General features: G+C 43.9%; 1 protein-coding gene across 2 annotated transcripts in view; it reads left to right on the forward strand.

The window, feature by feature from the left end:
- Positions 1 to 274: 274 nt before the first annotated feature.
- Positions 275 to 24,324, forward strand: part of erap2 (endoplasmic reticulum aminopeptidase 2) — an 81,153-nt gene continuing 57,103 nt past the window's right edge. Inside the window, exons 1-3 of one of the 2 annotated variants that reach the window (XM_059969442.1) lie at positions 275 to 399; positions 6,161 to 6,665; positions 20,358 to 20,496. In XM_059969442.1, the coding sequence (XP_059825425.1) occupies positions 6,169 to 6,665; positions 20,358 to 20,496 (636 nt within the window). In that variant the 5' untranslated portion in view covers positions 275 to 399; positions 6,161 to 6,168. Of the gene's footprint in view, positions 400 to 2,615; positions 2,701 to 6,160; positions 6,666 to 20,357; positions 20,497 to 24,324 lie in introns of those variants that run through there. The other variant, XM_059969443.1, reaches the window with a different exon arrangement.

Raw genomic sequence — 24,324 nt, forward strand, 5'->3', positions numbered from 1 at the left:
AAGACTTGGTGTGGAGAGGTGGTAAAAACGTTATTTAGGAAGCATTCAAACAAGTACATGAACAGACAGGGAATAGAGGGATATAGACCACGTTCAGATGGAATTAATACAAATCGGCACGGACTGCTATGTTACTCTATGTTCTGTTCTCCCTCTGATTCCTGGGACACGCAGTCCTGTGATGCAAAGCGTTTGGGGTGGTATTAGGAATCTCAACAAGCACCCATAAGGCTTAATATACGCCGAGAAGGAAGTTTGCCAACCCAAAGCCACACCTTCCTCCACCCACCTGCGCCCATTCAGAACCATCTCCCGTCGCGAAGGGAGCAACTGAGCAAAACAGACTAAGTTGCGGCGGAGGACTCGGTCGTTGTCGTTCCGGATCTGACTGAATCCAAGGTAACTATAGTCCCGAACGGATCGTTTCCCAGAGTTCTGCCAATCCCGTAAATGTTTCGCCAATCCCCAACACTCCCCGTCAGAGGCTTAAACCAAAAACTCGACGATGTCTGTAAATTTCTAAATATTAATTTGGAAGCAAGAGAAAACAGTTTTATTTAAGAAAGGCTATTTATATCCGGGCGACCAAAACGCCAAAGTCGAAAGTCGAAAATACAAGCATTTCTGGCGACATCCTGATGGCCGGTTAGAGCAAAGACGGGCGGGCTGGCAGGCGGGCAGAGATTTAACGGCACTGGGAATCGTAAATTGGTGCTATATAATGTTTACATCTAGACACCGTCGGATTTTTTCCTCAACTGATGCCACTGAACAAGGACATTTTATAAGCTCAAATTTGTAAAAAAAACCTAATTGTCTTATCGATGTGATTGCAAGTGTAAAAAGATCGATATTAGTTAGTGCAAACAAACAGTGGATCGGTGCTGTGTGGTTAATCGTGCAGAAAAATGCGGCAATGTGGGTTGTAATTTTTTTCCGATCTGCGTAGTTTTGAAATTAAGAATTTAGAAATTTGGAAATTAAGTTACTTCACACTGAAAAGGGATCGATCTAGTCCTTCACGCTGGTTGAAGCGCGTCATACATCGATTGTAAAACAGAGTCAAACAACAGGATCAGGTATCCTCGCCTTATTTAGTACAACAATCTTCTGGAGGGACTCTGCGGGTTGAGTAGCGTCCTTGCGAGGACAGGAATTGCCTACGTCACGTTTAGTATCCAAACCCTACGTCGCTGGTTTCTTTCTTCCCACACAAATTCGGTCTGACTCACAAAAAAAATCTGAGGAATAGTTGACATTTTCTGTCTCAGTTTGGGTCCAGTTTTGTTGCAGCGTTTGGATCAGAAACATGGTGTGCGCAATTCTTTTCCCACACGGATGCTGTTCGGCTCGCTGTGTTCCTCCAGCAAATCGATTGTTGCTTCAGATTCCACCATCTGCAGTATTTTGTACCAAACCCAAATGTATCATTTGCTAAAAGATACTTAAATGACAGTCCGTACACTGCCTTTAGACTATCAAAATAAAAACGGATTTGCATAGTGCCTGAAGCTCTAATTTGCAGATAACAGCTACACCTCGCTGACAATCAACACAGGTGCTCCTCAGGGACGTGAGCTTAGCCCGCTGCTCTACCCTCGGACCGTGCTGCTAGGCACAGCTCAAATGCCATCTATATATTTGCTGATGATACAACCATTGCTGGCAGAATCGCAATGGTGACGAGATGGCGTATAGAAGTAGGATCTACCACCTAGTTGAGTGGTATCGCAGCAACAACCTTGCACTCAACATCAATAAGATGTTTGTGAACTTCAGGAAGGGTTAGGTGAGGGAACATGAACCAATCCTCATAGAGGCATCAGAAGTGGAAAGAGTGAGTAGTTTCAAATTCCTGGGGATCAATATCTCTGAGGACCTAACCTGGACCCAAGATATCGATGCAGTTATAAAGGCAAGAGAGACCCTATATTTCATTAGAAGATTGAGATTTGGTATGTGACCAAAAACACACAACAGTTCTACAGGTTTACTGTGTGTGTGTGTGTGTGTGTGTGTGTGTGGGTGGGTGGGGGGGGGGGCTGCTACTGCGCAGGATCGAAATAAGATGCAGAAAGTTGTAAAATTATTCACTTCCATCATGGGCACTAGCCTCAAAAGTATCCTGTCACCAGGTTCGGATATGGCTCAAGTGCGGTGTGAGAGACACTGAAACGGGTCGATATTTCACAGAATTTAACGTGAGCAGTGTTAACGGGAAAATAAAACAGTAAACGCTAGGCCAAACAGCGCCGTTAACTATAACATCCAAAATGGAAAACAAAGCCGACACTGCGGCTGAAGAGAACAACTAAGAATAAAAAAAGTACCGCTCGTCTTCAGAATCAGTTGACTCGGCAGTCCAATTGCTCAGGCAAGGCGGAATGCAGGTAACAACGTGTAACTATGTCCAAGTCTCGAAAAACACTACGACGCAATGAATGGAGTTAAATACTATCACAAATAAATAATTATTAGCTGACTTAGCTGCCGAATCTATGGTTGTGATACGGACCCGTCTCGAGGCGCCATAGACCTGTGTCCGGTGGAAGTCTCGGATGAGAGGGACTTGTCCGAAATGGCCTTCAGTGATGCTGGTAGACGAGTGCCATCGTGTGTATTGCCAATATCGGAGCCAAAGGCTTCCACTTAGAGACAGAAACAAGAGCTTGTATCGAGGTAGCTCGACCAATTGACACGGTGAGTCGAATCATTTTCAAAATAAGGACTCCCGGATTGGAGCATATCGGGCATCTGCTTCAACAATAAAACTAAACAGAATCCCTGAGTTTATCAAAACAAACTCAAACAGAAAGCTCCAGGAAACCGCATTACAAACAGCTAACAGCTCGAGAAAAGCACAAAGAGCTCTTAAACCATTAATAACTGTTGTTAAACAACAATGAACCAATTCAGGCGCATTAAAAACCCCAGAGCCGGATGCTCTCCGGTGCCCTGCACAGGACTGAAGCCGTCACTACAAGACCCCTCTCCCTGTAGCAGGCAGTTGATGGCCCAGGAAGACCTGAAAACGCGAGATCCGGGGAAGATTCGGGAGGCCGGGAGACTTGGGGATCCAGAGAAGCTGAGACTTGGGAACCCCAACAAACCGAGATCAAGAAACCTCGGGCGGGGCCGAGAGGAAGGCTAGGGAGTCCTGGAGAGGGGGAGGGCATTGAAAAACCCTAGACACATTGAAATAAGCCTCGGAAACAATATCGGGGAAAGAAAACCCAGGGGACATAGAGAAAAGTCCTTGGGAAACCTTGAAACCTAGAGAAGGAACCTTTTCAAATCTTGTTCAATGCTTTATCTTCCACAATTTTTCCCAGAGATAATTAAGATATACTCTAAATTTTATAGATTCAGACAGCATAGACAGGTTTCTTTCATCTCTAAGCTAGATGTTTAATTTGCTTCATGACAGTTCAATTTTCCCAGTCTGTACACATCCCCACCTGTAAGATCACTACCAAGTAAGATATCCACGTCGTCCATCGGTAGTTCAGACCACACCCCCATTGTGACCGGTCTGGATACCAAGTCAAATTTCAGAAATAGGTACGGCCTCAGTACCTTTTCCGATACCTTTTATCACATTTACCTCCCCAGTCTCGAACTCAGCACTGAATTCTAACACCTTCCTTAAAGATCAGTGACTGACAAGCCCCAGTGTCTCTCCAGATCTGCACTGGAATTGGGGTTGACCCCTCATTTACGGATACCAACCAGTCGGAAATAAACTTTTTTCGCCCCTCTCCTTCCTCATTGGTCTGTTGACCGGCTCAATGCAGCCAGTCGGGGTTGTCGTCTTTCCTTTTCCTGTCTCTTTCTTCGGAGCTAGGCATTTCGGTGCTATGTGACCAGCCTTCCCACAATTATAACACTTAAAGCTCGGAAACCTCGTTCCAGCCTGCTTTTCCTCCTCCTTCCCCTTTCCGGTAGTCCCCGGCTTATTCTCTGACTTAACCAGTGGGCTTTATCTCTCTCTCTTGTTAGCAGCATAGTTCGTGGGGGGGGGGGGGTGTTAACTCTGGACTCCATCTCCAACTGATTTTCTCATCACACATAACGATGTTAAGACTCTTGGCAGTGTGGAGGTTCAGAGGGATCTTGGGGTCTGAGTCTATAGGACACGCAAAGCAGCTGCGCAGGTTGACTCTGTGGTTAAGAAGGTGTACGGTGTATTGGCCTTCATCAATGGTGGAATTGAATTTAGGAGCCGACAGGTAATATCGCAGCTATATAGGACCCTGGTCAGACCCCACTTGGAGTACTGTGCTCAGTTCTGGTCGCCTCACTACAGGAAGGATGTGGAAACCATAGAAAGGGTGCAGGGGAGATTTACAAGGGTGTTGCCTGGATTAGGAAGCATGCCATATGGGAATAGGTTGAGTAAACTCAGCCTTTTCTCCATGGAGCGACGGAGGATGTGAGGTGACCTGATAGATGTGTACAAGATGATGAGAGGCATTGATCATGTGGATAGTCAGAGGCTTTTTCCCAGGGATGAAATGGTTCCCACAAGAGGACACAGGTTTAAGGTGCTGAGGAGCAGGTACAGAGGAGATGTCAGGGGTAAGTTTTTTACTCAGAGAGTGGTCAGTGCATGGAATGGGCTGCCGGCAACAGTGGTGGAAGCAGATATGAAAGGGTCTTATAAGAGGCTTTTAGATAGGTACATGGAGTTTAATAAAACAGAGGACTATAGGTAAGCCAAGTAATTTCAAATGTAGGCACGTGTTCGGCTGTACTTTGTGGGCAAAAAGGCCTGTATTGTGCTGTAGGTTTTCTATGTTTCTATAATCAAAGAGATTTTTTTTATATATTAGGTTTCTACTTCATGATTGCTAGGAAAACATTTCACACAGGATTTGAAGAAAGGAGTAGCTGTGATGATTAGAATGGGAAGATGGTATCTCAAATACCATGCAAAATGTACTTCCCTGCAGTGGAATGTTTACATGTCTCTGTCACATGCAATTTATTTGATAGATAAAGCTGCTAAATAGTTCACATTGTGCACTGAGTTGGAGTATTGTGTTCAATCTGGGCGTCTCATTGTCGTAAGGTTGTGTAAGCTTCAGAAAGGGTGCAGAGTAGATTTGCCAGGATGCTGCCTGGTCTGCAGGACATTTTTCAGGGCGGAAATTGAAATGCAATTTTGAGGTGATTGTTTGAAAATAATGGAGGGATGTCAGAGGTAATTTGTTTACACAGAGAGCAGTGGATGCATGGATTGTGCTTCCAGGAGTATTGGTAGAGGCAGATGCTTAGGGACATTGAAGAAACACTTAGGTAGACACAGGGATGTTAGAAAAATGGAGGGTATGTAAGAGGGAAGGGTTATATTAATCTAGAGTAGATTATGTGGTGGTTCAGTCCGAAGTCCGTGGTCCGGTCCGCGGACTCCGGGTTTTCCGGCGGTCCCTTGCTGCGGTTGGACTTAACTAGAAACACCTGAGGCTTATATTGGAACTCGGAATATAAGTGGCCCTGGTATTGTGTGTGATTGGGGGTTGTCTTGTCAAGAGATTCATGGTGCAGATGGCTGGTGGAAGGCTAGAATGGACTTGTCATCCTTGGGGCTGTGTTGGAGAACCATGGCTTCTGGGAGCCTTGCTGGTAGTAGTAGGAGTGGTCACTGTGGTATGGATTCAGCTGTTTCCTGGGCCAGCTGTGTGGCTGTCAGCCACTCTGAACTAGGCAGGGATCTGATTGCCCCTAGCTCCAGCCTCTGAGTTCCCCAAGCTCCAAGCCTGCAGCCTCCAGCCTTGACCCAAGCCTCAAGACCCCAAGTCCCTAGCCAAGCCTTGTCATGTCCTCGCCTGGGTTTGGGGGTCTGAGCCTGAGGCAAGACCCAGGTTCTGGGTCCTTGTCCAGTCTTGGGCTCGGAGTCCACCCCAGGCTCCTTGTTCCCAGTCTCTTGTCCTGGTCCTGCTTCCCCTGCCTGGACTGCATCCTGTCCTGTCCTTGGGTTATGTCTTGTCCTGTTTCTGGAACTCCAATGTCTGTGTTCTGCAGTTGGGTCCTGATTCAACACCTGACCTATGACAGGTTTAAAAGATTGTCATAACATCATGGACCAAAAAGACTGTACTGTGTTTTAATGTTTTAAGTTCTATGTTCTAATGTCTTGTATTATTTGAATCCTTCCCAGTTCAGAGAATGCTGTGCAAGATGATGTTGTCCACTGTTGGAGTGCTGATTCAGGTCATATTGTGCCTTGGTGACCAGGAAAATAAATACTTTCCTTCAGCCACTAATGGTCAGATGTTCCCTTGGAACAAGATGAGGCTGCCTGACAAGATCGTTCCACTCCACTACGAACTTCAGATACACCCAAATTTGACGACTTCAAACTTCACAGGATTAGCTAAGATACAAATTCTTGTCAGGAAAGAAACCAGCACCATCATCCTCCATGCCAAGAACATGGACATCAGTGGGGCAACTATTGCATTAAACAGGGATGGAGTTACATATCCGGAGAGCACTTTGAACATTTTAGAATACCCGCCTTTTGAGCAAATAGCTCTAAAGAATGCTGAGCCTCTGAGTAGAGGAGAGACATATGTTGTTAACATTTATTATGCTGCTAATCTATCAGATGGCTTTAGCGGTTTCTATAAAAGTAGTTATGAAACACTGGAAGGGGAGAAAAGGTAAGCCAATAACATGATTAAGTTTAGAAAAACTTGTTACTCTTGTATGAACTGTAATTGTGATTTGTAACAACAAAATACTTACTCACATTCCGCCACTGGTGGTTAAGGTTGTCCCTCTGTCTGTCCTTAGGCTATCTTCTCTATTGGGCTGCAGGTCTGGTTCACATTCCTCATATCTGCCTCTATAATATAGTGCCAAGTTGTCTTTGGTCTCCTGCATTTTCTCTGTCCTTCACGGATCCAGTGAAGTGTGGTCTTGATGATGGTGTTGGCCTCTCTTATGTGCACAATACATCTCTAAAGTTTCCTTATGATGACTCTGGCCATGTCCACCTGATGGCACTGAAGGAGTAAGGTGTGGTTGGAGATCTTTCCTGGCCAGAACCTATGAAGGATCTTCCAGAAACTCAAGGTGTGGAATTGTGACAAGGCTTTGTGGAATTGGCAAGGTTGTTCTCTGCCATGTGCCAGCATTCTGACCAGTACCAGAATATGGACAGCTCTGGTACAGCTTCACCTTGGTTTGGACGCTATACTTGGTTGATCCCCATATGTTGCTCATTGATCTGAAGATGTTTCTTGCTTTGTTGAGTCTGCACTGCTGAATGATGCTGCCTAGATAGGTGAATTTGCCAGTGCTGGTTAAGTCGATGTTATATGCAATGAAGGAAGGAGGAGAGTCTACATTGAAGATTATGGTCTCAGCCTTTTTCTGGCTGACTGAGTCCCAACTTCTCCACCAAAGGTGCACAGGGCTTAGTCTTCTCTGTATGTGCTGGTGTATATGTGATAGTAATGTGAGGTTATCCACAAAGTCAATGTCTTGTAAAGTAGATAATGGAGTCCACCTAATGCCTCTCCACTTGTCTTTCATTGTTTGTGTTATAATCTGATCAATTATCACTGACATAACACAGCCTTACCTGACTCCTGTCTTGACTTCCAAGTTCAAATTGCAGTCCTCATTTGTGCAGGTGAATTTAGCATAGAAACTCTCTATAAGCTGGACTCTGCTGGAAGTGATCCTATATGATCTGAGAATTTGCTAGAGGCTCTCCCTATGGATGCTGTCAAAAGCCTTTTCAAAGTTCATGAAATCCATGTAACAGTTGTTTCTGTCACTGCGCATTGTTCTAGGATGTTACGCAGTGTGAAAATCTGGTCAACACAGCCTCTGATCTCCCTGAAGCCAGTTTGCTCATTCCTCAAACACACATTGACAGCATCTGTAATCTGTTGGACAGTGATTTTGGGGGAAAACTTGCTGGCTTCGGACAAAAGTGTGATGCCACATCAGTTGTTGCAATCAATGTTATTTTCTTGGGGATCTTAACAATAACTCTTTGTCTAGTTCTTGGGTACTTGCTCCTGTTAACATAGAAAACCTCCAGCACAATACAGGCCCTTTAGCACACAAAGTTGTGCTAAACATGCCTCTACTTTAGAAATTACTAGGCTTACCTTTAGTCCTTTATTTTAATAGGCTCCATGTACCTACCTAGCAGTCTCTTAAAAGACCCTTTCATATCTGCCTCCACCACTGTTGCCAGCAGCACATTCCATGCACTCACCACTCTCTGAGTAAAAAATAAACTTACCCCGTGACATTTCCTCTGTATCTACTCCCCAGCACATTAAACCTGTGTCCTCTTGTGGCAACTAGTTCAGGCTTGGGAAAAAGCCTCTGACTATCCACACAATCAATGCCTCTCATCATCTTATACACCTCTATCAGGTCACCTCTCATCCTCTGTCACTTCAAGGAGAAAAGACCGAGCTCACTCAACCTATTCTCATAAGGCATGCTCCCCAATCCAGGCAACATCCTTGTAAATCTCCTCTGCACACGTTCTATGGCTTCTACATCCTTCCTGTAGTGAGACGATCAGAACTGAGCATAGTACTCCAATTGGGGTCTGACCAGGGTCCTATATAACTGCTATATGACCTCTCAGCTCCTAAATTCAATTCGATGATTGATGAAGGCCAATACACTGTATGCCTTCTTAACCACAAAGTCAACCTGCGCAGCTGCTTTGAGTGTCTGGTGGACTTGGATCCCAAGATCCCTCTGTTCCTCCACACTGCTAAGAGTCTTACCATTAATACTATATTCTGCCATCATATTTGACCTACCAAAATGAACCACTTCAAACTTATCTGGGTTAAACTCCATCTGCCACTTCTCAGACCAGTTTTGCATCCTATCAGAGTCCTGCCGTAACCTCTGACCGCCCTCCACACAATCTACAACACCTCCAACCTTTGTGTCAAACTTCCTAACCCATCCTTCCACCTCCTCATCCAGGTCATTTATAAAAATCACGAAGAGTAAGGGTCCCAGAACAGATCCCTGAGGCACACCACTGGTGACAGACCTCCATGCAGAATATGACCCGTCTATAAACACTGTTTCCCTTCTGTGAGCAAGCCAGTTGTGGATTCACAACGGAATGTCCCCTTGGATCCCACGCTTCCTTACTTTCTCAATAAGCCTTGCATGGGGTACCTTATCACATGCCTTGCTGAAATCCATATACACTACCTCTACTGCTCTTCCTTCATCAATGTGTTTAGTTTATCCTCAAAATATTCAATCATTGGAACGTACCTATACAGAAGTCCACACAAATATCCCCTGAATATTTGCCACATTTCTTCCATACTTTTCCCTGAGAACATCTGTTTCCAATTTAAGCCTCCAATTTCCTGTCTGATAGACTCATAACTGGAAGATGGAGTTCAACCTGGAGAGTGTGAGGTGGTACACTTTGGAAGGACAAACTCCAAGGCAGTGTACAAAGTAAATGGCAGGATACTTGGTAGTGTGGAGGAGCAGAGGGATCTGGGGGTACATGTCCACAGATCACTGAAAGTTACCTCACAGGTAGAGAAGGTAGTTAAGAAAGATTTTGGGGTGTTAGCTTTTGTAAGTCAAGGGATAGAGTTTAAGAGTTTTGAGGTAATGATGCAGCTCTATAAAACTCTGGTTAGGCCACACTTGGAGTACTGTGTCCAGTTCTGGTTGCCTCACTAGCATTGGAAAGGATACAGAGGAGATTTCCTAGGATGTTGCCTGGTTTACAGAGTATTCATCATGATCAGAGATTAAGGGAGCGAGAGGAATATTATTATTAAGAGGAATAGATAGAATGGACAGCCAGCGCCTCTTCCCCAGGGCACCACTGCTCAGTACAAGAGGACATGGCTTTAAGTTAAGGGGAGGGAAGTTCAAGGGGGATATTAGAGGAAGGTTTTTCACTCAGAGAGTGGTTGGTGCGTGGAATGCACTGCCTAAGTTAGTGGTGGAAGCAGATACACTAGTGAAATTTAAGAGACTACTAGACAGGTATATGGAGGAATTTAAGGTGGGTGGTTATATGGGAGGCAGGGTTTAAGGGTCAGCACAACATTGTGGGCCGAAGGGCCTGTAATGTGCTGTACTATTCTATGTTAGTTTCCCTTACTCCAATTAAACACATTTCTAACTTGTCTGTAGCTGTCTCTCTCCAATGCTATTGTAAAGGAGAAGGAAGTATGATCACTATTTTTAAGATGCTTTCCCACTGAGAGATTTGACACCTGATGAGGTTAATTTCCCAATACCAAATAGAGTACATCGTGTCCTCTTGTAGGCTTATGTACAATATGTACGGTACATATTGTACACAAGGAACATTTCTGAACACACCCAACAAACTCCACCCCAACTAAACCTCTTGCTCTAGGGGTAAATATCTTGCAATTGATATTTGGGAAATTAAAATCTCCCATCATGACAACTCTGTTATTATTACACCCTTCCAGAATCTGTTTCCTTATCTGCTCCTCAATATCCCTGTTACTACTGGGCGTGTTATTAAAAAACACCCAATAGAGTTATTGACCCACTTCCTGTTCCTAAACTCCACCCACAGAGACTCCATAGACAATCCTCCATGGCCTTCACCTTTTCTGCAGTCGTGACACATTCTCTGATCAACAGTGCCACACCCCCACCTCTTTTGCCTCCCTCCCTGACCTTTCTGAAACATCTAAAACCTGGCACTTGAAGTTACCGTTCCTGTTCCCAGATTATTGTAAACGGAGATTGCAGGATTGCTGCTGCAACTTTTGGTTTGGCTTTGAACAGTTTGGCATTCAAATTATTTCTTGGAGATTTGTTGTTTTTTTTTAAATGATGTAATCACAGTAACAATCTCTTCTTGGGTGGATCGGAGTTGATATCAAGGTCCTCTGCAGCCCCTTGAATGTCAGGTTCTTCACCTGGTGGTGGTCTATTCTGTAATTCCCTGAAATATTCTGTCCATCATGCTTTTTGCTGTTTCTCAGTTGTCAAAATAAGATCATTATTATCTCTCATGAGAGCACTGGATCTGGTCTTGGAACTTTCCGCATACCAGTTTTGAAATCTTGTATATATTTCCCTGATTGCCTGAATTGGCTGCTGCTTCAGCCTCCTATGCAAGCTCTTTCAAGTAGACTTTCTTATAATTTCTTACAAGTCTCTTCACTTTCTTGTTGGTTTCAGTATATGCTAGAAGTTTCACCTTAACTCGTGTTTACTCTGCACCTAACACTTACTTTTAATTTTCTGTCCTTTTCCTATGGCTGTCCATGTTTCCTGCTGTATCCACTCTTTATTCTTCTTTCCAGCCCTGTATCTTAGGCAGACTTTTCTGCTCTTGAAGACCGAGGCAATCCGTTTCCACATTGTGTTGATCTTGTCTACTGACACATCCTCATCAAGGTCTTGCGAGCAATCTGTTCGTCAGCTGCATGGGGAGGGCAGATCTCACACTGGTACCCTTCAGCTTCTCAACATCAAAATGTCTTTGTACATGTGCTCTGGTCCCAGCACTGCTCAGCATGAGTTCAGTCACTGCTACAACAAGGTGGTGTCAATTCCCGTAGCAGACCCTCTCTTCAACTTTACATCCTGCAAGGATCATTTCCGTGTACCATTGATCATCAAATGGTCAATCTGCTTCTTGCTCGTCCATTGGGTGAGCCCCACGTCAGTTTGTAGATTTCACAGTGTGGAAAGAGGGTCGCTCCTTTGACCAGATAATCTTATAGGAACAAAACACCATAAAATAATTTTGTATTTGAATATTAGTGCAAAATTGATGTAGATAGACAAATATTTTGTAGATATACTAATATAGTATTTTGTTCTCTGATATAAGTTATCAAATGAAAAGGAAATGTATATTTGATTAAAGAGCATTCTTAGCATATGGTCAAAACTGTTATAATAGTAAATCAAGCTCAGGGTTTGAGAGAGTGGTCTACATATTGCAGCTTTACAAGTACTTCCCATTTTTATTTGGAGACTCAAAATTGAAAATATTCAGGAAAAACTAATTTACAATTCAAACTTGCCTAAATATACTGTATTTAAAAGTCAATTCTGTTGGCATTAATATATTTTACTGTGCTTTTTTCTTTCATTTAAATTAATATTTCACCCCACGAAAATCAAGTTCGTGCTGAATATAATCTTTAATCTAACAACTGAGGATATCTGAAGAAAAATTATTAAATGTCACTAAATGTGATGAGAAGTTTTCTTCTGCTTTGGAGTCTTGACAAAGGACAAACACATCTGTTACCCACCAATGTATGACTGCTAATATGCTGTCTGAGGTACTCAAAATGCATGGTTCCCAGTCATATTTTGATGATGGTTTTATAGGAATTATTTTTCCACTAATTCAGAATCAGAATTCCTGAGTCACTGAGTGTATGTCTCAGGCTCCTGTACCTCCTCCCTGATGTTATCAATGAGAAGGGTCGTGATCTGGGTGATGGGTATCCTTTATGATGGATGCTGCTTTTTGAGGCATCGCTCCTTGAAGATGTCCTGGATGCTGGGGAGGCTTGTGCCCATCATGGAGCCGACTGAGTTAACAACTTTCTGCATCTTAATTCGATCCTGTGCATTGCCTGTAGATGTCACCAAACCAGTAGCATTTGTGCTTATTATTTCTAATGTTTACAGGTGAGTGCTCTCTTATTGCAACAAAGTTTGTAATAAGATTTCTAAGCAATGTCATTTTGCTTCAATTTATAATCAACTCAAGCAGCTTTTCTTATTTTTGTGCTTAAAATGGGAATAATTTGCACTATAATAATGGGTTGCCTGTGCATAACCTATTTTAAATTGGCTGCTGTTGCTACCAAAACTCTAAGCTCCGGAATTCACCTCATCTCATCTCAGCTAAATGAGTGTTTAACTCCCTCTGTCGACCAACACAGCCACCGTTTGGGTCATTCAGTCTCACTTGGCTTCCAATCTATCACGTTCCTTTTTCTTTGTTTTCACCCATCCCAATTCTCTGTATTTTCAAAATGTCATTTCTAAATCTTCCAGGATCTGCTAAGAGGTCATTGTTCTAAAACATTGCCTGACTCGCTGAACATTTCCAGCATTTTCTTCTTTTCATTCCGGATATCTGCTCTCCGAACTTCTTTGCTCTTCAATTAAGTTTAATTGCTGCCCTCCGCGCCTTGTGGCACATCAAGTGCCAACCTTGCTATTTATTTAGCATTTTTCTGTGTTTCATGAGGCTGAGTTGCTAGCTTGATGCTCAACCCAGCATGGAGGGAAAGCATGCAAGGAGCTGGCCAGATTCGAACCAGGGACCACTCGCATTGAAGTCCAGTATGGATGCCACTACACCACCGGCCAGTTTAATACGTAACTGTGGTTAGTGTATAAACTGTTGACTAAGTAACTCCCCTTTGATTATAGGTTTTTGAGACTACTGAACTCTCTGACAGCACCCAGGTATCATCCTGTATTAAGCCCCAGTAATGGTATCCTGTTTACTTTTTAACTCGTGTTGTAAATGCACCCTATTTTTTTGTTAATTTATTTGTGGTAATATTACTTTGTGTTGTGTGAGAGTTATTTGTACTGTGTTGTGTGCCTCGATCCAGTGGAATGTTTTGTTTGGTGGGATATGTGTGTAGGTTGAATGACAATTAACTGAACTTGAATTAGAATTTGGGTGATATACTGTGTCCAGTGCTCTTGGTGTGGCCTTCTCTATATTGGTGAGACCCGACACGGACTGGGAGACCATCTTGCTGAACACCTACACTGTCTGCTAGAGGAAGCAGGATCTCCCAGTGGCAACACAGTTTAATTCCGCGTCCCATTCCCATTCCGATATGTCAGTTCATGGCCTCCTCTGCTGTCGAGATGAAGCCACACTCAGGTTGGAGGAACAACACCTTATATTCCATCTGGGTAGCCTCAAACTTGATGGTATGAACATTGATTTCTCTAACTTCTGTTAATGCTCCTCCTCCCCTTCTTACCCTATCCCTAATTTTTTATTTTTAATATATATTTTTCTCTCTTTCCCTCTCACAATAACTCCTTGCCTGTTCTCCATCTTCTCTCGTGCTCCCCTCCCTCTTTCTTTCTTTCTTCCAGGGCCTTCCATCCTATGATACTCCCCCTTCTCTAGCCTTGTATCCCTTTTGCCAATCAACTTCCCAGCTCGTAGATTCATTCCTCCCCCTCCTACCTTCTTCTATCACATCAGGGCTCCCTATCCTTCTCCCACTTTCAAATCACTTACTATCTCTTTTCTCCGTTAGTCCTGACGAAGGGTTTCGACCCGAAACGTCGACTGTACTTCTTCCTATAGATGCTGCCTGGCCTGTTGCGTTCCACCAGCATTTTGTGTGTGTTGCTTGAATTTGAATGTACTTAGAATGGTGTGGAATGAAATGTGGACATCCACAGTTATTGGAGCTCCAACTAGAGTTAAAATTGTGCATTTATAGGTATATGTCCTCTTTGGTTCTATGACTGGGATCAGTTGTGATGAACTAGAAGAATTCAGAAGTCCGAATTGCAGCCATAACCAAGTTCCCATGTGGCAGCAGATATGTATTTGCCTCCGAGCAGCCGGTGAATCCATGTTGCCTGCCCTCAAAGGCTCTTTAGTATCTATGTGCTGTACATAAATTAATACCTCTGAAATTTAATATGTTATAAATCTCCAGAATTATGCTTTTATTTTCCAGTTCTTAAAGACCTTAAATATTGTTTACTGGGATTCTACAAATAGTTATTTTTCTATCTACTTCAATTGCATCAATATACCTGTTACTCTGCCATCAGATTTCTCAACACCCTATGAAAACTACCTCATTATTTGTTTTTAATATTGTTCTTGATGACAGACGAAAAGAGCTCATTTATCTCGACTGCCATTTTATTGTGACAAGTACAATGGCAGGCAGGGAGCCATAGTTCAGTGAGAACTGACTTAGTCACATACATGGGGCCGATACTTATTACACACCATGGTGAAATTTAGGGTGGCCCACAAACACACTCGTGAACAACTGTATAACTCGAGCAAAAATGTGACAATATATAAACCTGAACATCTCAGCATATTTCCATGAACACATTTTAAAACAGGAACAATAAGTATCATTGGCTGGCAGGAACACTGGGGCGAGTTGTCGACCATGCCCCCAGAATGCCACTGTATATTTTCATTGCAATTGATAGCAAAACAACAAATTTCACAACATGTCAGTGATAATAAGCCTGATTCTAATCCTTTATTAATTTTCTTCTCCATGTTTTAGTTATTGCATTGAAAGAATGTGCAGGTTTTCCAATTTTATTAGTCGATAGGAACAGGGACATATCTACGGAAGATAGCGCCGATGGCAAGCACCAAAATTGTGCCGCAGTCCAAACATCTGACACCCATCTTTTAGATAACTTTACCATAATATTAGCTCAAAGATACAAGTCAGGCTCGTGAATCTTTTAATTAACAAATTTTGGCACTACATGAAAATTATAACTGCACCTTCCTTGCTTTCACTGATGCAAATTGGTCTATAAGGTGATCAAAGTCAGTTTTCAGTTTCCTCTCTTTCTATACTCAGCAGAGCAAGATCATAGAGTCTGCCTTGACCCATGGAGGCTCTCAAATACAAAACTATTATCTTTAACTTGCTGAATGATTTCTCACAGCTGGTGATGGAAACTATGATGGTTAGCATTATCTGACTAGCAATGTGAAGATTGGAGAAGATGCTGTCATCTCCATACTGAACAATTAATTCAAGAAGCTATTCAGGTCTTGATATTTTCATGTTGACCCACCTTGATAGCAACATTCTGCAATCCAAACTTGGCATTAGTGTCGTGCAAACGAGCAAACCTTTCGTCCATTTCGAGGGGTCGACTGATCCCTTCATGACGCTTCCCATTTCCTCCTTAGCTGTTAACCCAGCGTCTCTTGAGTTCTCATCAGCCACTCATTTCTTTCATCTGTGAAGTCTTTCTACTTCAATATTCCATTCTTGAGAGAGACCGACTCCTCCTTCGAGTGACTCACTGACCAACACTTCTCTTTCATCATATAAATGATCTCGGAGGGCTTTCAAATCCAGGGCAGCATCATGGAAGTTCATGCTAGGATCCTGTAGCCTCTTTTGAATATGGTCAATGCGAATGAGTACTTTGTTCCAAAATCCTAGCAAAATCAGAAAATCGTAACTCAACATGCAGTTGTACAGCTGCCTTGCATCACTTCTTGTTTCCCTGGTCTCATTTTCATTGTCTATCATTGTCCTGGAGAATTTGAAGTATCTCCTCAAAGTACTTGTTGATGGGCTTCACTGCTTCTGTCCTTGCAATCCACCTGGTTTCGGACTCTGACTTAACAACCACAGGCACTGCGTTTTTGAGTTTTTCCAGCACTATGGTGAACACGAGAAAAACACGTAGAGAGCTTCAATGGTTCCAAAAAATGTGACCATCATTGTATCCTGCTTGGCTGAATGTACACCCACCAAGTTGAGTGAGTGATTGTTGCAACTCAGAAACACTGCCAGGTTGTTTTTCTCACTTATTCTTTGATGAACACCATTTCTGTGTCCAGCCATCATAGCAGCATTGTCATAGCACTGTGACCGACAATCTTGTAGCTCCATTTCGTCCTCCTTTAGCTGTTTCAAGATATCTTCAACCAAGCTCTCAGCATCTTTCTGGCTTATCTGGATAAAACCAAGGAAGGACTCTCTAACACGGACTGTTATCCTCTCAAAATCAACTTCCACATACTTCACTACTTCTGACATCTGCTCATGGTGTGCCTCATCAGGAGTCGAGTCAAACATGAGACTATAGTACTTGGCTTTACGAATGTTTCTCAATAAACTCTGGCAAACGGTGGATGCCATTATGTGGATGAATTCATTCTGGACACCCGGTGAAAGATAAGACGTCGATCCAGGATGACTTTCCAAATGAGTGAGGTGTTTTTTTTATGACGGGGTCAAAGATGACCAGTAGTTTCAGTAAGCCAAGGAAATTTCCCACATTGGAGTCTTCGTCTAGCCGAAGTGACTCCCTGTGTCCTCGCAAAGCCAGATTCTGAGTTGCAAGGAATTTTATGCAGTGAAGGACTCTCATCAAGATATCACGCCATTTCAACTTTTCCTTCTCAATATATGACTGAAATACCGTGTCAATAACTCCTCTGTTTCCAGCTAAATTTCTTTCCATTCCTTTCCACTGTGTGAAGCATTCCCAATGATTTTTGGCATTTTCATAAACACTAATCCTTTCAGGTGCTTTCCACTGGTTGAATCCACTTTCCTGCTCCAATGAGAATTGATGGTCTGACCGGGAATAGTGAAGACAGCAGATACAAAATGTGGACTTTTTAGAAGGGGATAGACCAGCCATGAGTGAGTCACTCCCTCACCATGACCATTTTCCAATTTCCTCTTGAACCAAGTTTTGTTCATTGAGTGGTTATTTTTTTGCTAAGAAAGGCCTCTCTCTGTTCTGGAAATACTTCAAACCCAGATTTAGTATTTCTGTTCTCAACGCGCCAGGCAGAATTGCTTCTCCAGTATCCTTGTTGAACCTCAGAAGTCCAATGTCATGCTGTTCAATCACTTCTGGTATGACAGTTCAAGGCTCTTTGACACCATCCAGTTCTCTAGGTTCAATGTCATCAGGTTCAATCTCATCAGGTAAAATCTCCTCAATAAATTCAAATCATCACCACCACCAACGTCTTCCCCTCCTGTCATGTCACGTTCTCTGTGGCAGCCTCACTCTAATCTCGTCATACTCGGATTTATCTGACTTGACTTCCTCCTCGGCCTGTGACGCATTTGTACTTGATCCACCTTCGGATTCTCACAAACTTGTAGCAGGTGCAGGCGACTCCATGGAACATGTCGAACTACTTATTCTGGGCTTTTCAAAGAAGGGCATGAATAACTTGTTTGATTTCTTGGCTTTCTCCACCTCCAACTTTAGTCTCTTCCGTCCTTCAGCTCCACTTTCATTCTTCTTTGTGAAGAAACGTTTCATGGTCTTCTTACACAAAGCTCTGAAGTAAGGCCATGCTAGTGCTTCTCACCCATGATAATCAAAGACAGATCATACATCTGAAGAAAATTCCTTTTTCACTATCTGAGGATGGCTTGTCTGACTTTAATAGAAACTGCTCAGTGGCGCCCAGGGCACATGTCATACATGCCATACCTTAGTTATGCCACTGGATAGGAAAGTACATACAAGTGCTTGGTTGGCATTTAGGCACCATTAAAACTTGCCAGGACTGGTTGCTGTGACAATGTTCAGATGTTTGGAGACATTTGACATCTCATCCCTTTGTGACCGTGTGGTATTCGGAATGCAAGACAGTGTGGCATTTTAATGGACTTACTTCATGGTTTATGAGGCATCAATTCCACCATTTCATGTATAAATGTTAAGACCACAAAATATAGGAGCAGAAGTAGTCCATTCAGCCCATCAAGTCTACTTCGCCATTCAATCATGGGCTGATCCAATACTTTCAGTCATCCCCACTCCCCTGCCTTCACCCTATACCCTTTGATGCCCTGGCTAATCAAGAACCTATCTATCTCTGCCTTAAATACACCCAGTACTTGGCTTCCACAGCCACTTGTGACAACAAATTCCACAGATTTACCACCCTCGGACTAAAGTAATTTCTCTGCATCTCAGTTCTAAAAGGACGTACTTCAATCCTGAAGTTGTGCCTTCTTGTCCTAGAATCCCCTACCATGGGAAATAACTTTGCCATATCAAATCTGTTCAGGCCTTTGAACATTCGGAATGTTTCTATGAGATCCTTCCTCATTATCCTGAACGGCAGAAAATACAGCCCAGGAGCTTCAGATGTTCCTCTTGTGGTAACCCTTTCATTCCTGGAATCATTCTCGTGAATCTTCTCTGAACCCTTTCCAATGTCAGTATATCCTTTCTAAAATAAGGACCCCAAAACTGCACACAATACTTCAAGTGTGGTCTCATGAGTGCCTTATAGAGTCTCAACATCACACCCCTGCTCTTATATTCTATACCTCGAGAAATGAATGCCAACATTGCATTCGCCTTCTTCACAACTGACTCAACCTGGAGGTTAACCATAAGGGTATCTTGCACAAGGACTCCCAAGTCCCTTTGCATCTCTGCATGTTGAATTCTCTCCCCATCTAAATAATAGTCTGCCCATTTATTTCTTCCACCAAAGTGCATGACCATACACTTTCCAATATTGTATTTCATTTGCCACTTCCTTGCCCATTCCCCTAAACTATCTCTCTGCAGGCTCTCTGTTTCCTCAACATTACCCACTCCTCCAACTATCTTTGTATCATCGGCATAGTTAGCCACAAATTCATTAATACTGTAGCCCAAATCATTAATATACATTGTAAAAAGCAGCGGTCCCAACACCGACCCCTGTGGAGCTCCACTGGTAACCTGCAGCCAACCAGAATAGTATCTCTTTATTCCAACTCTGTTCTCTGCCGACCAGCCAATGCTCCACCCATGCTAATAACTTCCCTGTGATTCCATGGGCTCTAGTCTTGCTAAGCAGCCTTGTGTGGCACCTTGTCAAAGGCCTTCTGAAATTGTTTACTGCATCTCCCTTGTCTACCCTCCTTGTAATTTCCTCAAAGAATTGCAGTAGGTTTGTCAGGCAGGGTTTTCCTTTCAGGAAACTATGCCTACCTTGTCATGTGCCTCCAGGTACTTCGTAATCTCATCCCTAACTATTGATTCCAACAATTTCCTAACCACTGATTTCAGGATAACAGATCTATAGTTTCCTTTTTGCTGCTTCCTATCCTTCTTAAATAGCGGAATAACTTTTGCAATTTTTCTGTCATCCGGCACAATCCCAGGATCTGTCGATTCTTGAAAGATCATTGTTAATGCCTCCACAATCTCTCCAGCTACTTCCTTCAGAACTCGAGGGTGCATTTCATCATGTCCAGGAGATTTATCCACTTTCAGACCATTAAGCTTCCTGAGCACCTTCTCAATCGTAATTTTCACTGCACAGACTTCACTTCCCTGACACTCTTGAATATCCGGTATACTGTAAATGTCTTCCACGTATTCAGTTCCTCTGCCAACTTTGCGTCTCTCATTACAATATCTCCAGCGTCATTTTTGTACTGGTCCTATATCTACCCCCCGACTCTCTTTTACCCTTCATATACTTAAAAAAGCTTTTAGTATCTGTTTACATGAAAAAGATCTTTAGTTACATTAAATTATTATGAAAAATTTGCTTGCCTATTGTTCAGTATAAATTTGAATATATTTAATTTATAAGCTATTTTTGTATCTGCTTACAGACTTCTTGCTACAACCCAGTTCGAAACCACCTCAGCACGAATGGCATTCCCTTGTTTCGATGAACCAGCTTTCAAAGCCAATTTTTCCATCAGGATTAAAAGAGAGCAGCAGCATATTGCACTGTCCAACATGCCCATTGTAAGAAATTCTGTTATTTAATTAAACTAATCTTATAATTTCCAATCATAGGGTCAAAGTTCCCTCTAATTATTTCTAACAACTGTGTGGACCAACCATTGCTCTGAGCAGGAGTGCTTCACATGACCTGAAAAATTTTCAGCGCTTTAAATGTCTTTTATGTAATATGCATATTGTGACTATTTGGAATGAATATTGAAAAAACACATACTTTTTATTAATTGAACTGTATAATGAAATACAGTACAACAAAGAAAATCTTCCATGTGTAACCCCCTGGGTCGCCTCAGGCTCGCTCAGCTTATTCTCGTCTAGGGGGAGCAGCCTTCGGCCCGGCCAAACTGGGTAATTAGCTGGTGTGGATGCTGTGTGATGTCCCCGGCTCGCCCAAAAACAGACGGTACACCATAAGCGATTAAATGAGTACAATTTATAAAGGTTACAATAACTAAGTGATTAATAACGATACAGTATATATGAAGAGAAAAAATAAAGAAAAGGCACCAAACTTATCAAAGTCCAACACTTCGTGCACAACCGTTGGAGCTTAATTACTGAAGTCTTCTGGCCACCATTCGATCCCCTCCGAACTCCTCGACTCGCAGCTCAGGACCCTCCAAAGTGGTCAACCAAGCACTTCTAGCTTCGTCCCCCCTCCTCGGAGTACCTCCGGGCCTCGGACCCCCACTTGGGGTCCGTTCCTCGCCCAGCTTACAGCATTGCGTCCTCTCTCTCAACCCCCTTGCGCCGATCTGCCCAAAAGCCCGTCAACAAAAGCTTACAGACTCAGAAGAAAGAACATTAATCCCCATTTGGTTTACAAAGGAATACCATTCTCGTTACCAGTAAATTAGCATTCCTGCTAGTTAAAACCAAGAAGCCCTTTTGATTACATACACAGTAACAAAGAAAAAAGAAAAAACTCCCTTTACACTCTCCCTCCACCAAATAAAAGTCATGTCCTCATGACTACTAAATAACTCGCCACCTTTCCTGCCAACACACCGTAACCCAAGCACAAACAGTGACATCTCCTCCCCACACAGTAACCCTCACGCCCTGTTCCTCAGGCGCTACTTGGGCCAACTATCTGGGAGTTCCCTAACCCTTCTGAGGCCTCCGTACCCCCTCACCTAAACCCTTCAGACTCGGACACAACTGGGGATACCTTGGGCCCACTACCAACTCCTCTCTCGACCTCTCACTCATGCCCCACACTGCACACAGCTAACCCTCCCCACTACACCTGACTCAATGGGAGAAGGGCCAAAGGTCTCTTCCTCAATCGAGGGAAAGTCAGCAAAAGGCAGCATGTACCACACATCCAGCACATCATCCATTGAATCTGTATTCTTCCTCATTTCTGTGATCGGTAGCTGCTGTTTGATCTTCTCCAAACGGAAACACGTGGCCTGCACTGCTCCCGCAGTCTCTTCAGCCTCCTGTTCAGTATTCACTGCACTTCTCTTCAGCTTTTTCTTCCTCATGACTTCTTCCAGATCAACTTTCAGGTTTTGCACTTCATTTGAACTGTTGATGGTAATCTTCAGGTTCCCTTCAAGCTTCCGCTTCTCTCTTCTGAGATTTGTCTGTAATTTCTTCAGCTCAGCAAACTCCCCTCTCCGGGTTCTCAGTTTGCTATTACCTTCAGTCAGACAACTTTCTTCATTCTCTCCAACTTGTAAGTCTTCCGAATGGTTCCAGATCACTTTCTCCAGTCTCTCCGTCTTCATTTCAAACTTGATTCTGTAGAGACAGTCACTCATGAGCTGCAACCTTCGCCAGCCCTGGCACCTGTCCAGAAAACACTTTAACTCCGTAGTTCTCAGCTGCTTCTGCAACGACCTCACTTCATATTCTCCTGAGGCAAATCCAAATACCAAGAGATCATCCACATACACCAAAACTCCAAACGCCTCCACAGCCCCTATGGTCTTCCACCTGCCCCGCAGGAAGGTTGCAAGGGCTCCAGATATGCCCTGTGGCATCTTTTCAGAACCGAAGACTCCTAGGGAATTTATAACGGCCGTCTTCTCTTTGTCGGCCCCACTCATCGGGATCTGGCAACATCCACTCCTCAGATCCAGCACCTTAAACCACATCGCACCACTCAGACAGGCCATCGCCTCTCTGGCCCTCAGGGCCATATTCTGGTCACTGACAGTGCGCCTCTTCTATGCAATATAATCCACACACACGCTGCCTACATCTTCCACGGCTGTAGGGGCCAGTCGCCGCAACCTCTCTCTCTCTCCGAGGTGTCTTCAGCAGTCAACTCCCCTCCCTCGTGGTATTTCGCAGCGTCCACTAAGAGGGTCTCACCCTCAGATACTTCCCCCAGGCCGTACCACCACTGGCTCTTGTTTGAATTCGGTATCAGCCCAATGCTGCTACACACGTCCGCACAAGCAGCTCGAAACCCTGGGTGCATCGACAATGCCTCCAAACAGCGCTCACCCGCCTCCTCCGGGCATTCCCCCAAGCGCACCAGCAAGATATTGGTTCTCTCTAGAACAGAAACGCTGCCCGTCTCAACAGGGTCCGGACACATCAGCATTAACGATTCACGAACCTCAGTCTCCTCCACATTTGCCTCTAAGAACTCCATTTTCACTGACCAACAACCGTCGTCTGGATAATCACCGGCACTGGTATCCCGAATCTCCAGTGCCCTCAATGTCGTCAAGGGTAAATGCTTTCAATAACGGTTATAAAACAAACTGTACAGCAACTTAACCGGAGCTCCGGTGCCGAGGATGGCTTTAACTTGACTTCCATCCATCCGTAACAACACCTATGCGCGTGGCCCCTCTAAACCTTCAGGAATAGAGTCTGTATCTTTAGGGAGTTCGTTGGTACATTGCTGGGAACGTGCTCCCCCAGAGACCCCAAGCTGTTCCCCCACTGGGCCTCCTCTAAGTTTCCCGACACCTCTCGAATCAACGGAACAACTGATCCCCTTGACAGATCCCCTTGGCACCACAAGCAATTTATCTGCCCCCCTAGGCAAACGGGATACCCTAAAACTTTCCACCAATCTCCTGCCACGGATATGATAAGCCCCCCAGCTGCGGCATTTGACTTCCAGTCAAACCACACGCATTTTCCCACACGTTCCCAGAACTGGCAGCGGTCATTTCGAGGTAATTGCGCCCGACAGTTCTAACAAAGTCACTAGCCCGCCTACTCAAACTTTCAACCCGTCCCTGTCGCTTTCCCTCAGCCAAGCACTGCCACTCACCCAACAACTGAGGGGTCCGCTCCGCCCACGCTTCCGCCCCTTTAGGGCTGGTCGTTATTCCAACAACCGGGCGGAGCTCACCACTGTTGAAACATCCCAACCTGTCACTCCTCAATCTCCAAACAGTACGGACAACCCATGGTCCCACCACCATTTCGTCAGCGCTAGTCGGAACTTGAACAACGACCTCCAGGCTACCAACAGCAGCCACCCCACCCAACACACACGCAGTGATAACCAGCAATCGCACACCCACAAAGGCACACCAGCTCTTCGCCGCAGTCTCAGTTTAAAGAGGGTGATCACACAGCTTCCACAGAAATCAACCCCGGACGAGCACCGCACAATGTAACCCCCTGTGTCGCCTCAGGCTCGCTCAGCTCGTTCTCATCTAGGGGGAGCAGCCTTCGGCCCCGCCAAACTGGGTAATCAGCTGGTGTGGATGCTGTGTGATATCCCTGCCTCGCCCAAAAACAGACAGTACACCATATGTGATTAAATGAGTACAATTTATAAAGGTTACTATTACTAAGTGATTAATAACGATACAGTATATATGAAGAGAAAAAATAAAGAAAAGGCGCCAA

This window comes from Hypanus sabinus, chromosome 5 (assembly GCF_030144855.1).
Source record: "Hypanus sabinus isolate sHypSab1 chromosome 5, sHypSab1.hap1, whole genome shotgun sequence".
Taxonomy (NCBI): domain Eukaryota; kingdom Metazoa; phylum Chordata; class Chondrichthyes; order Myliobatiformes; family Dasyatidae; genus Hypanus; species Hypanus sabinus.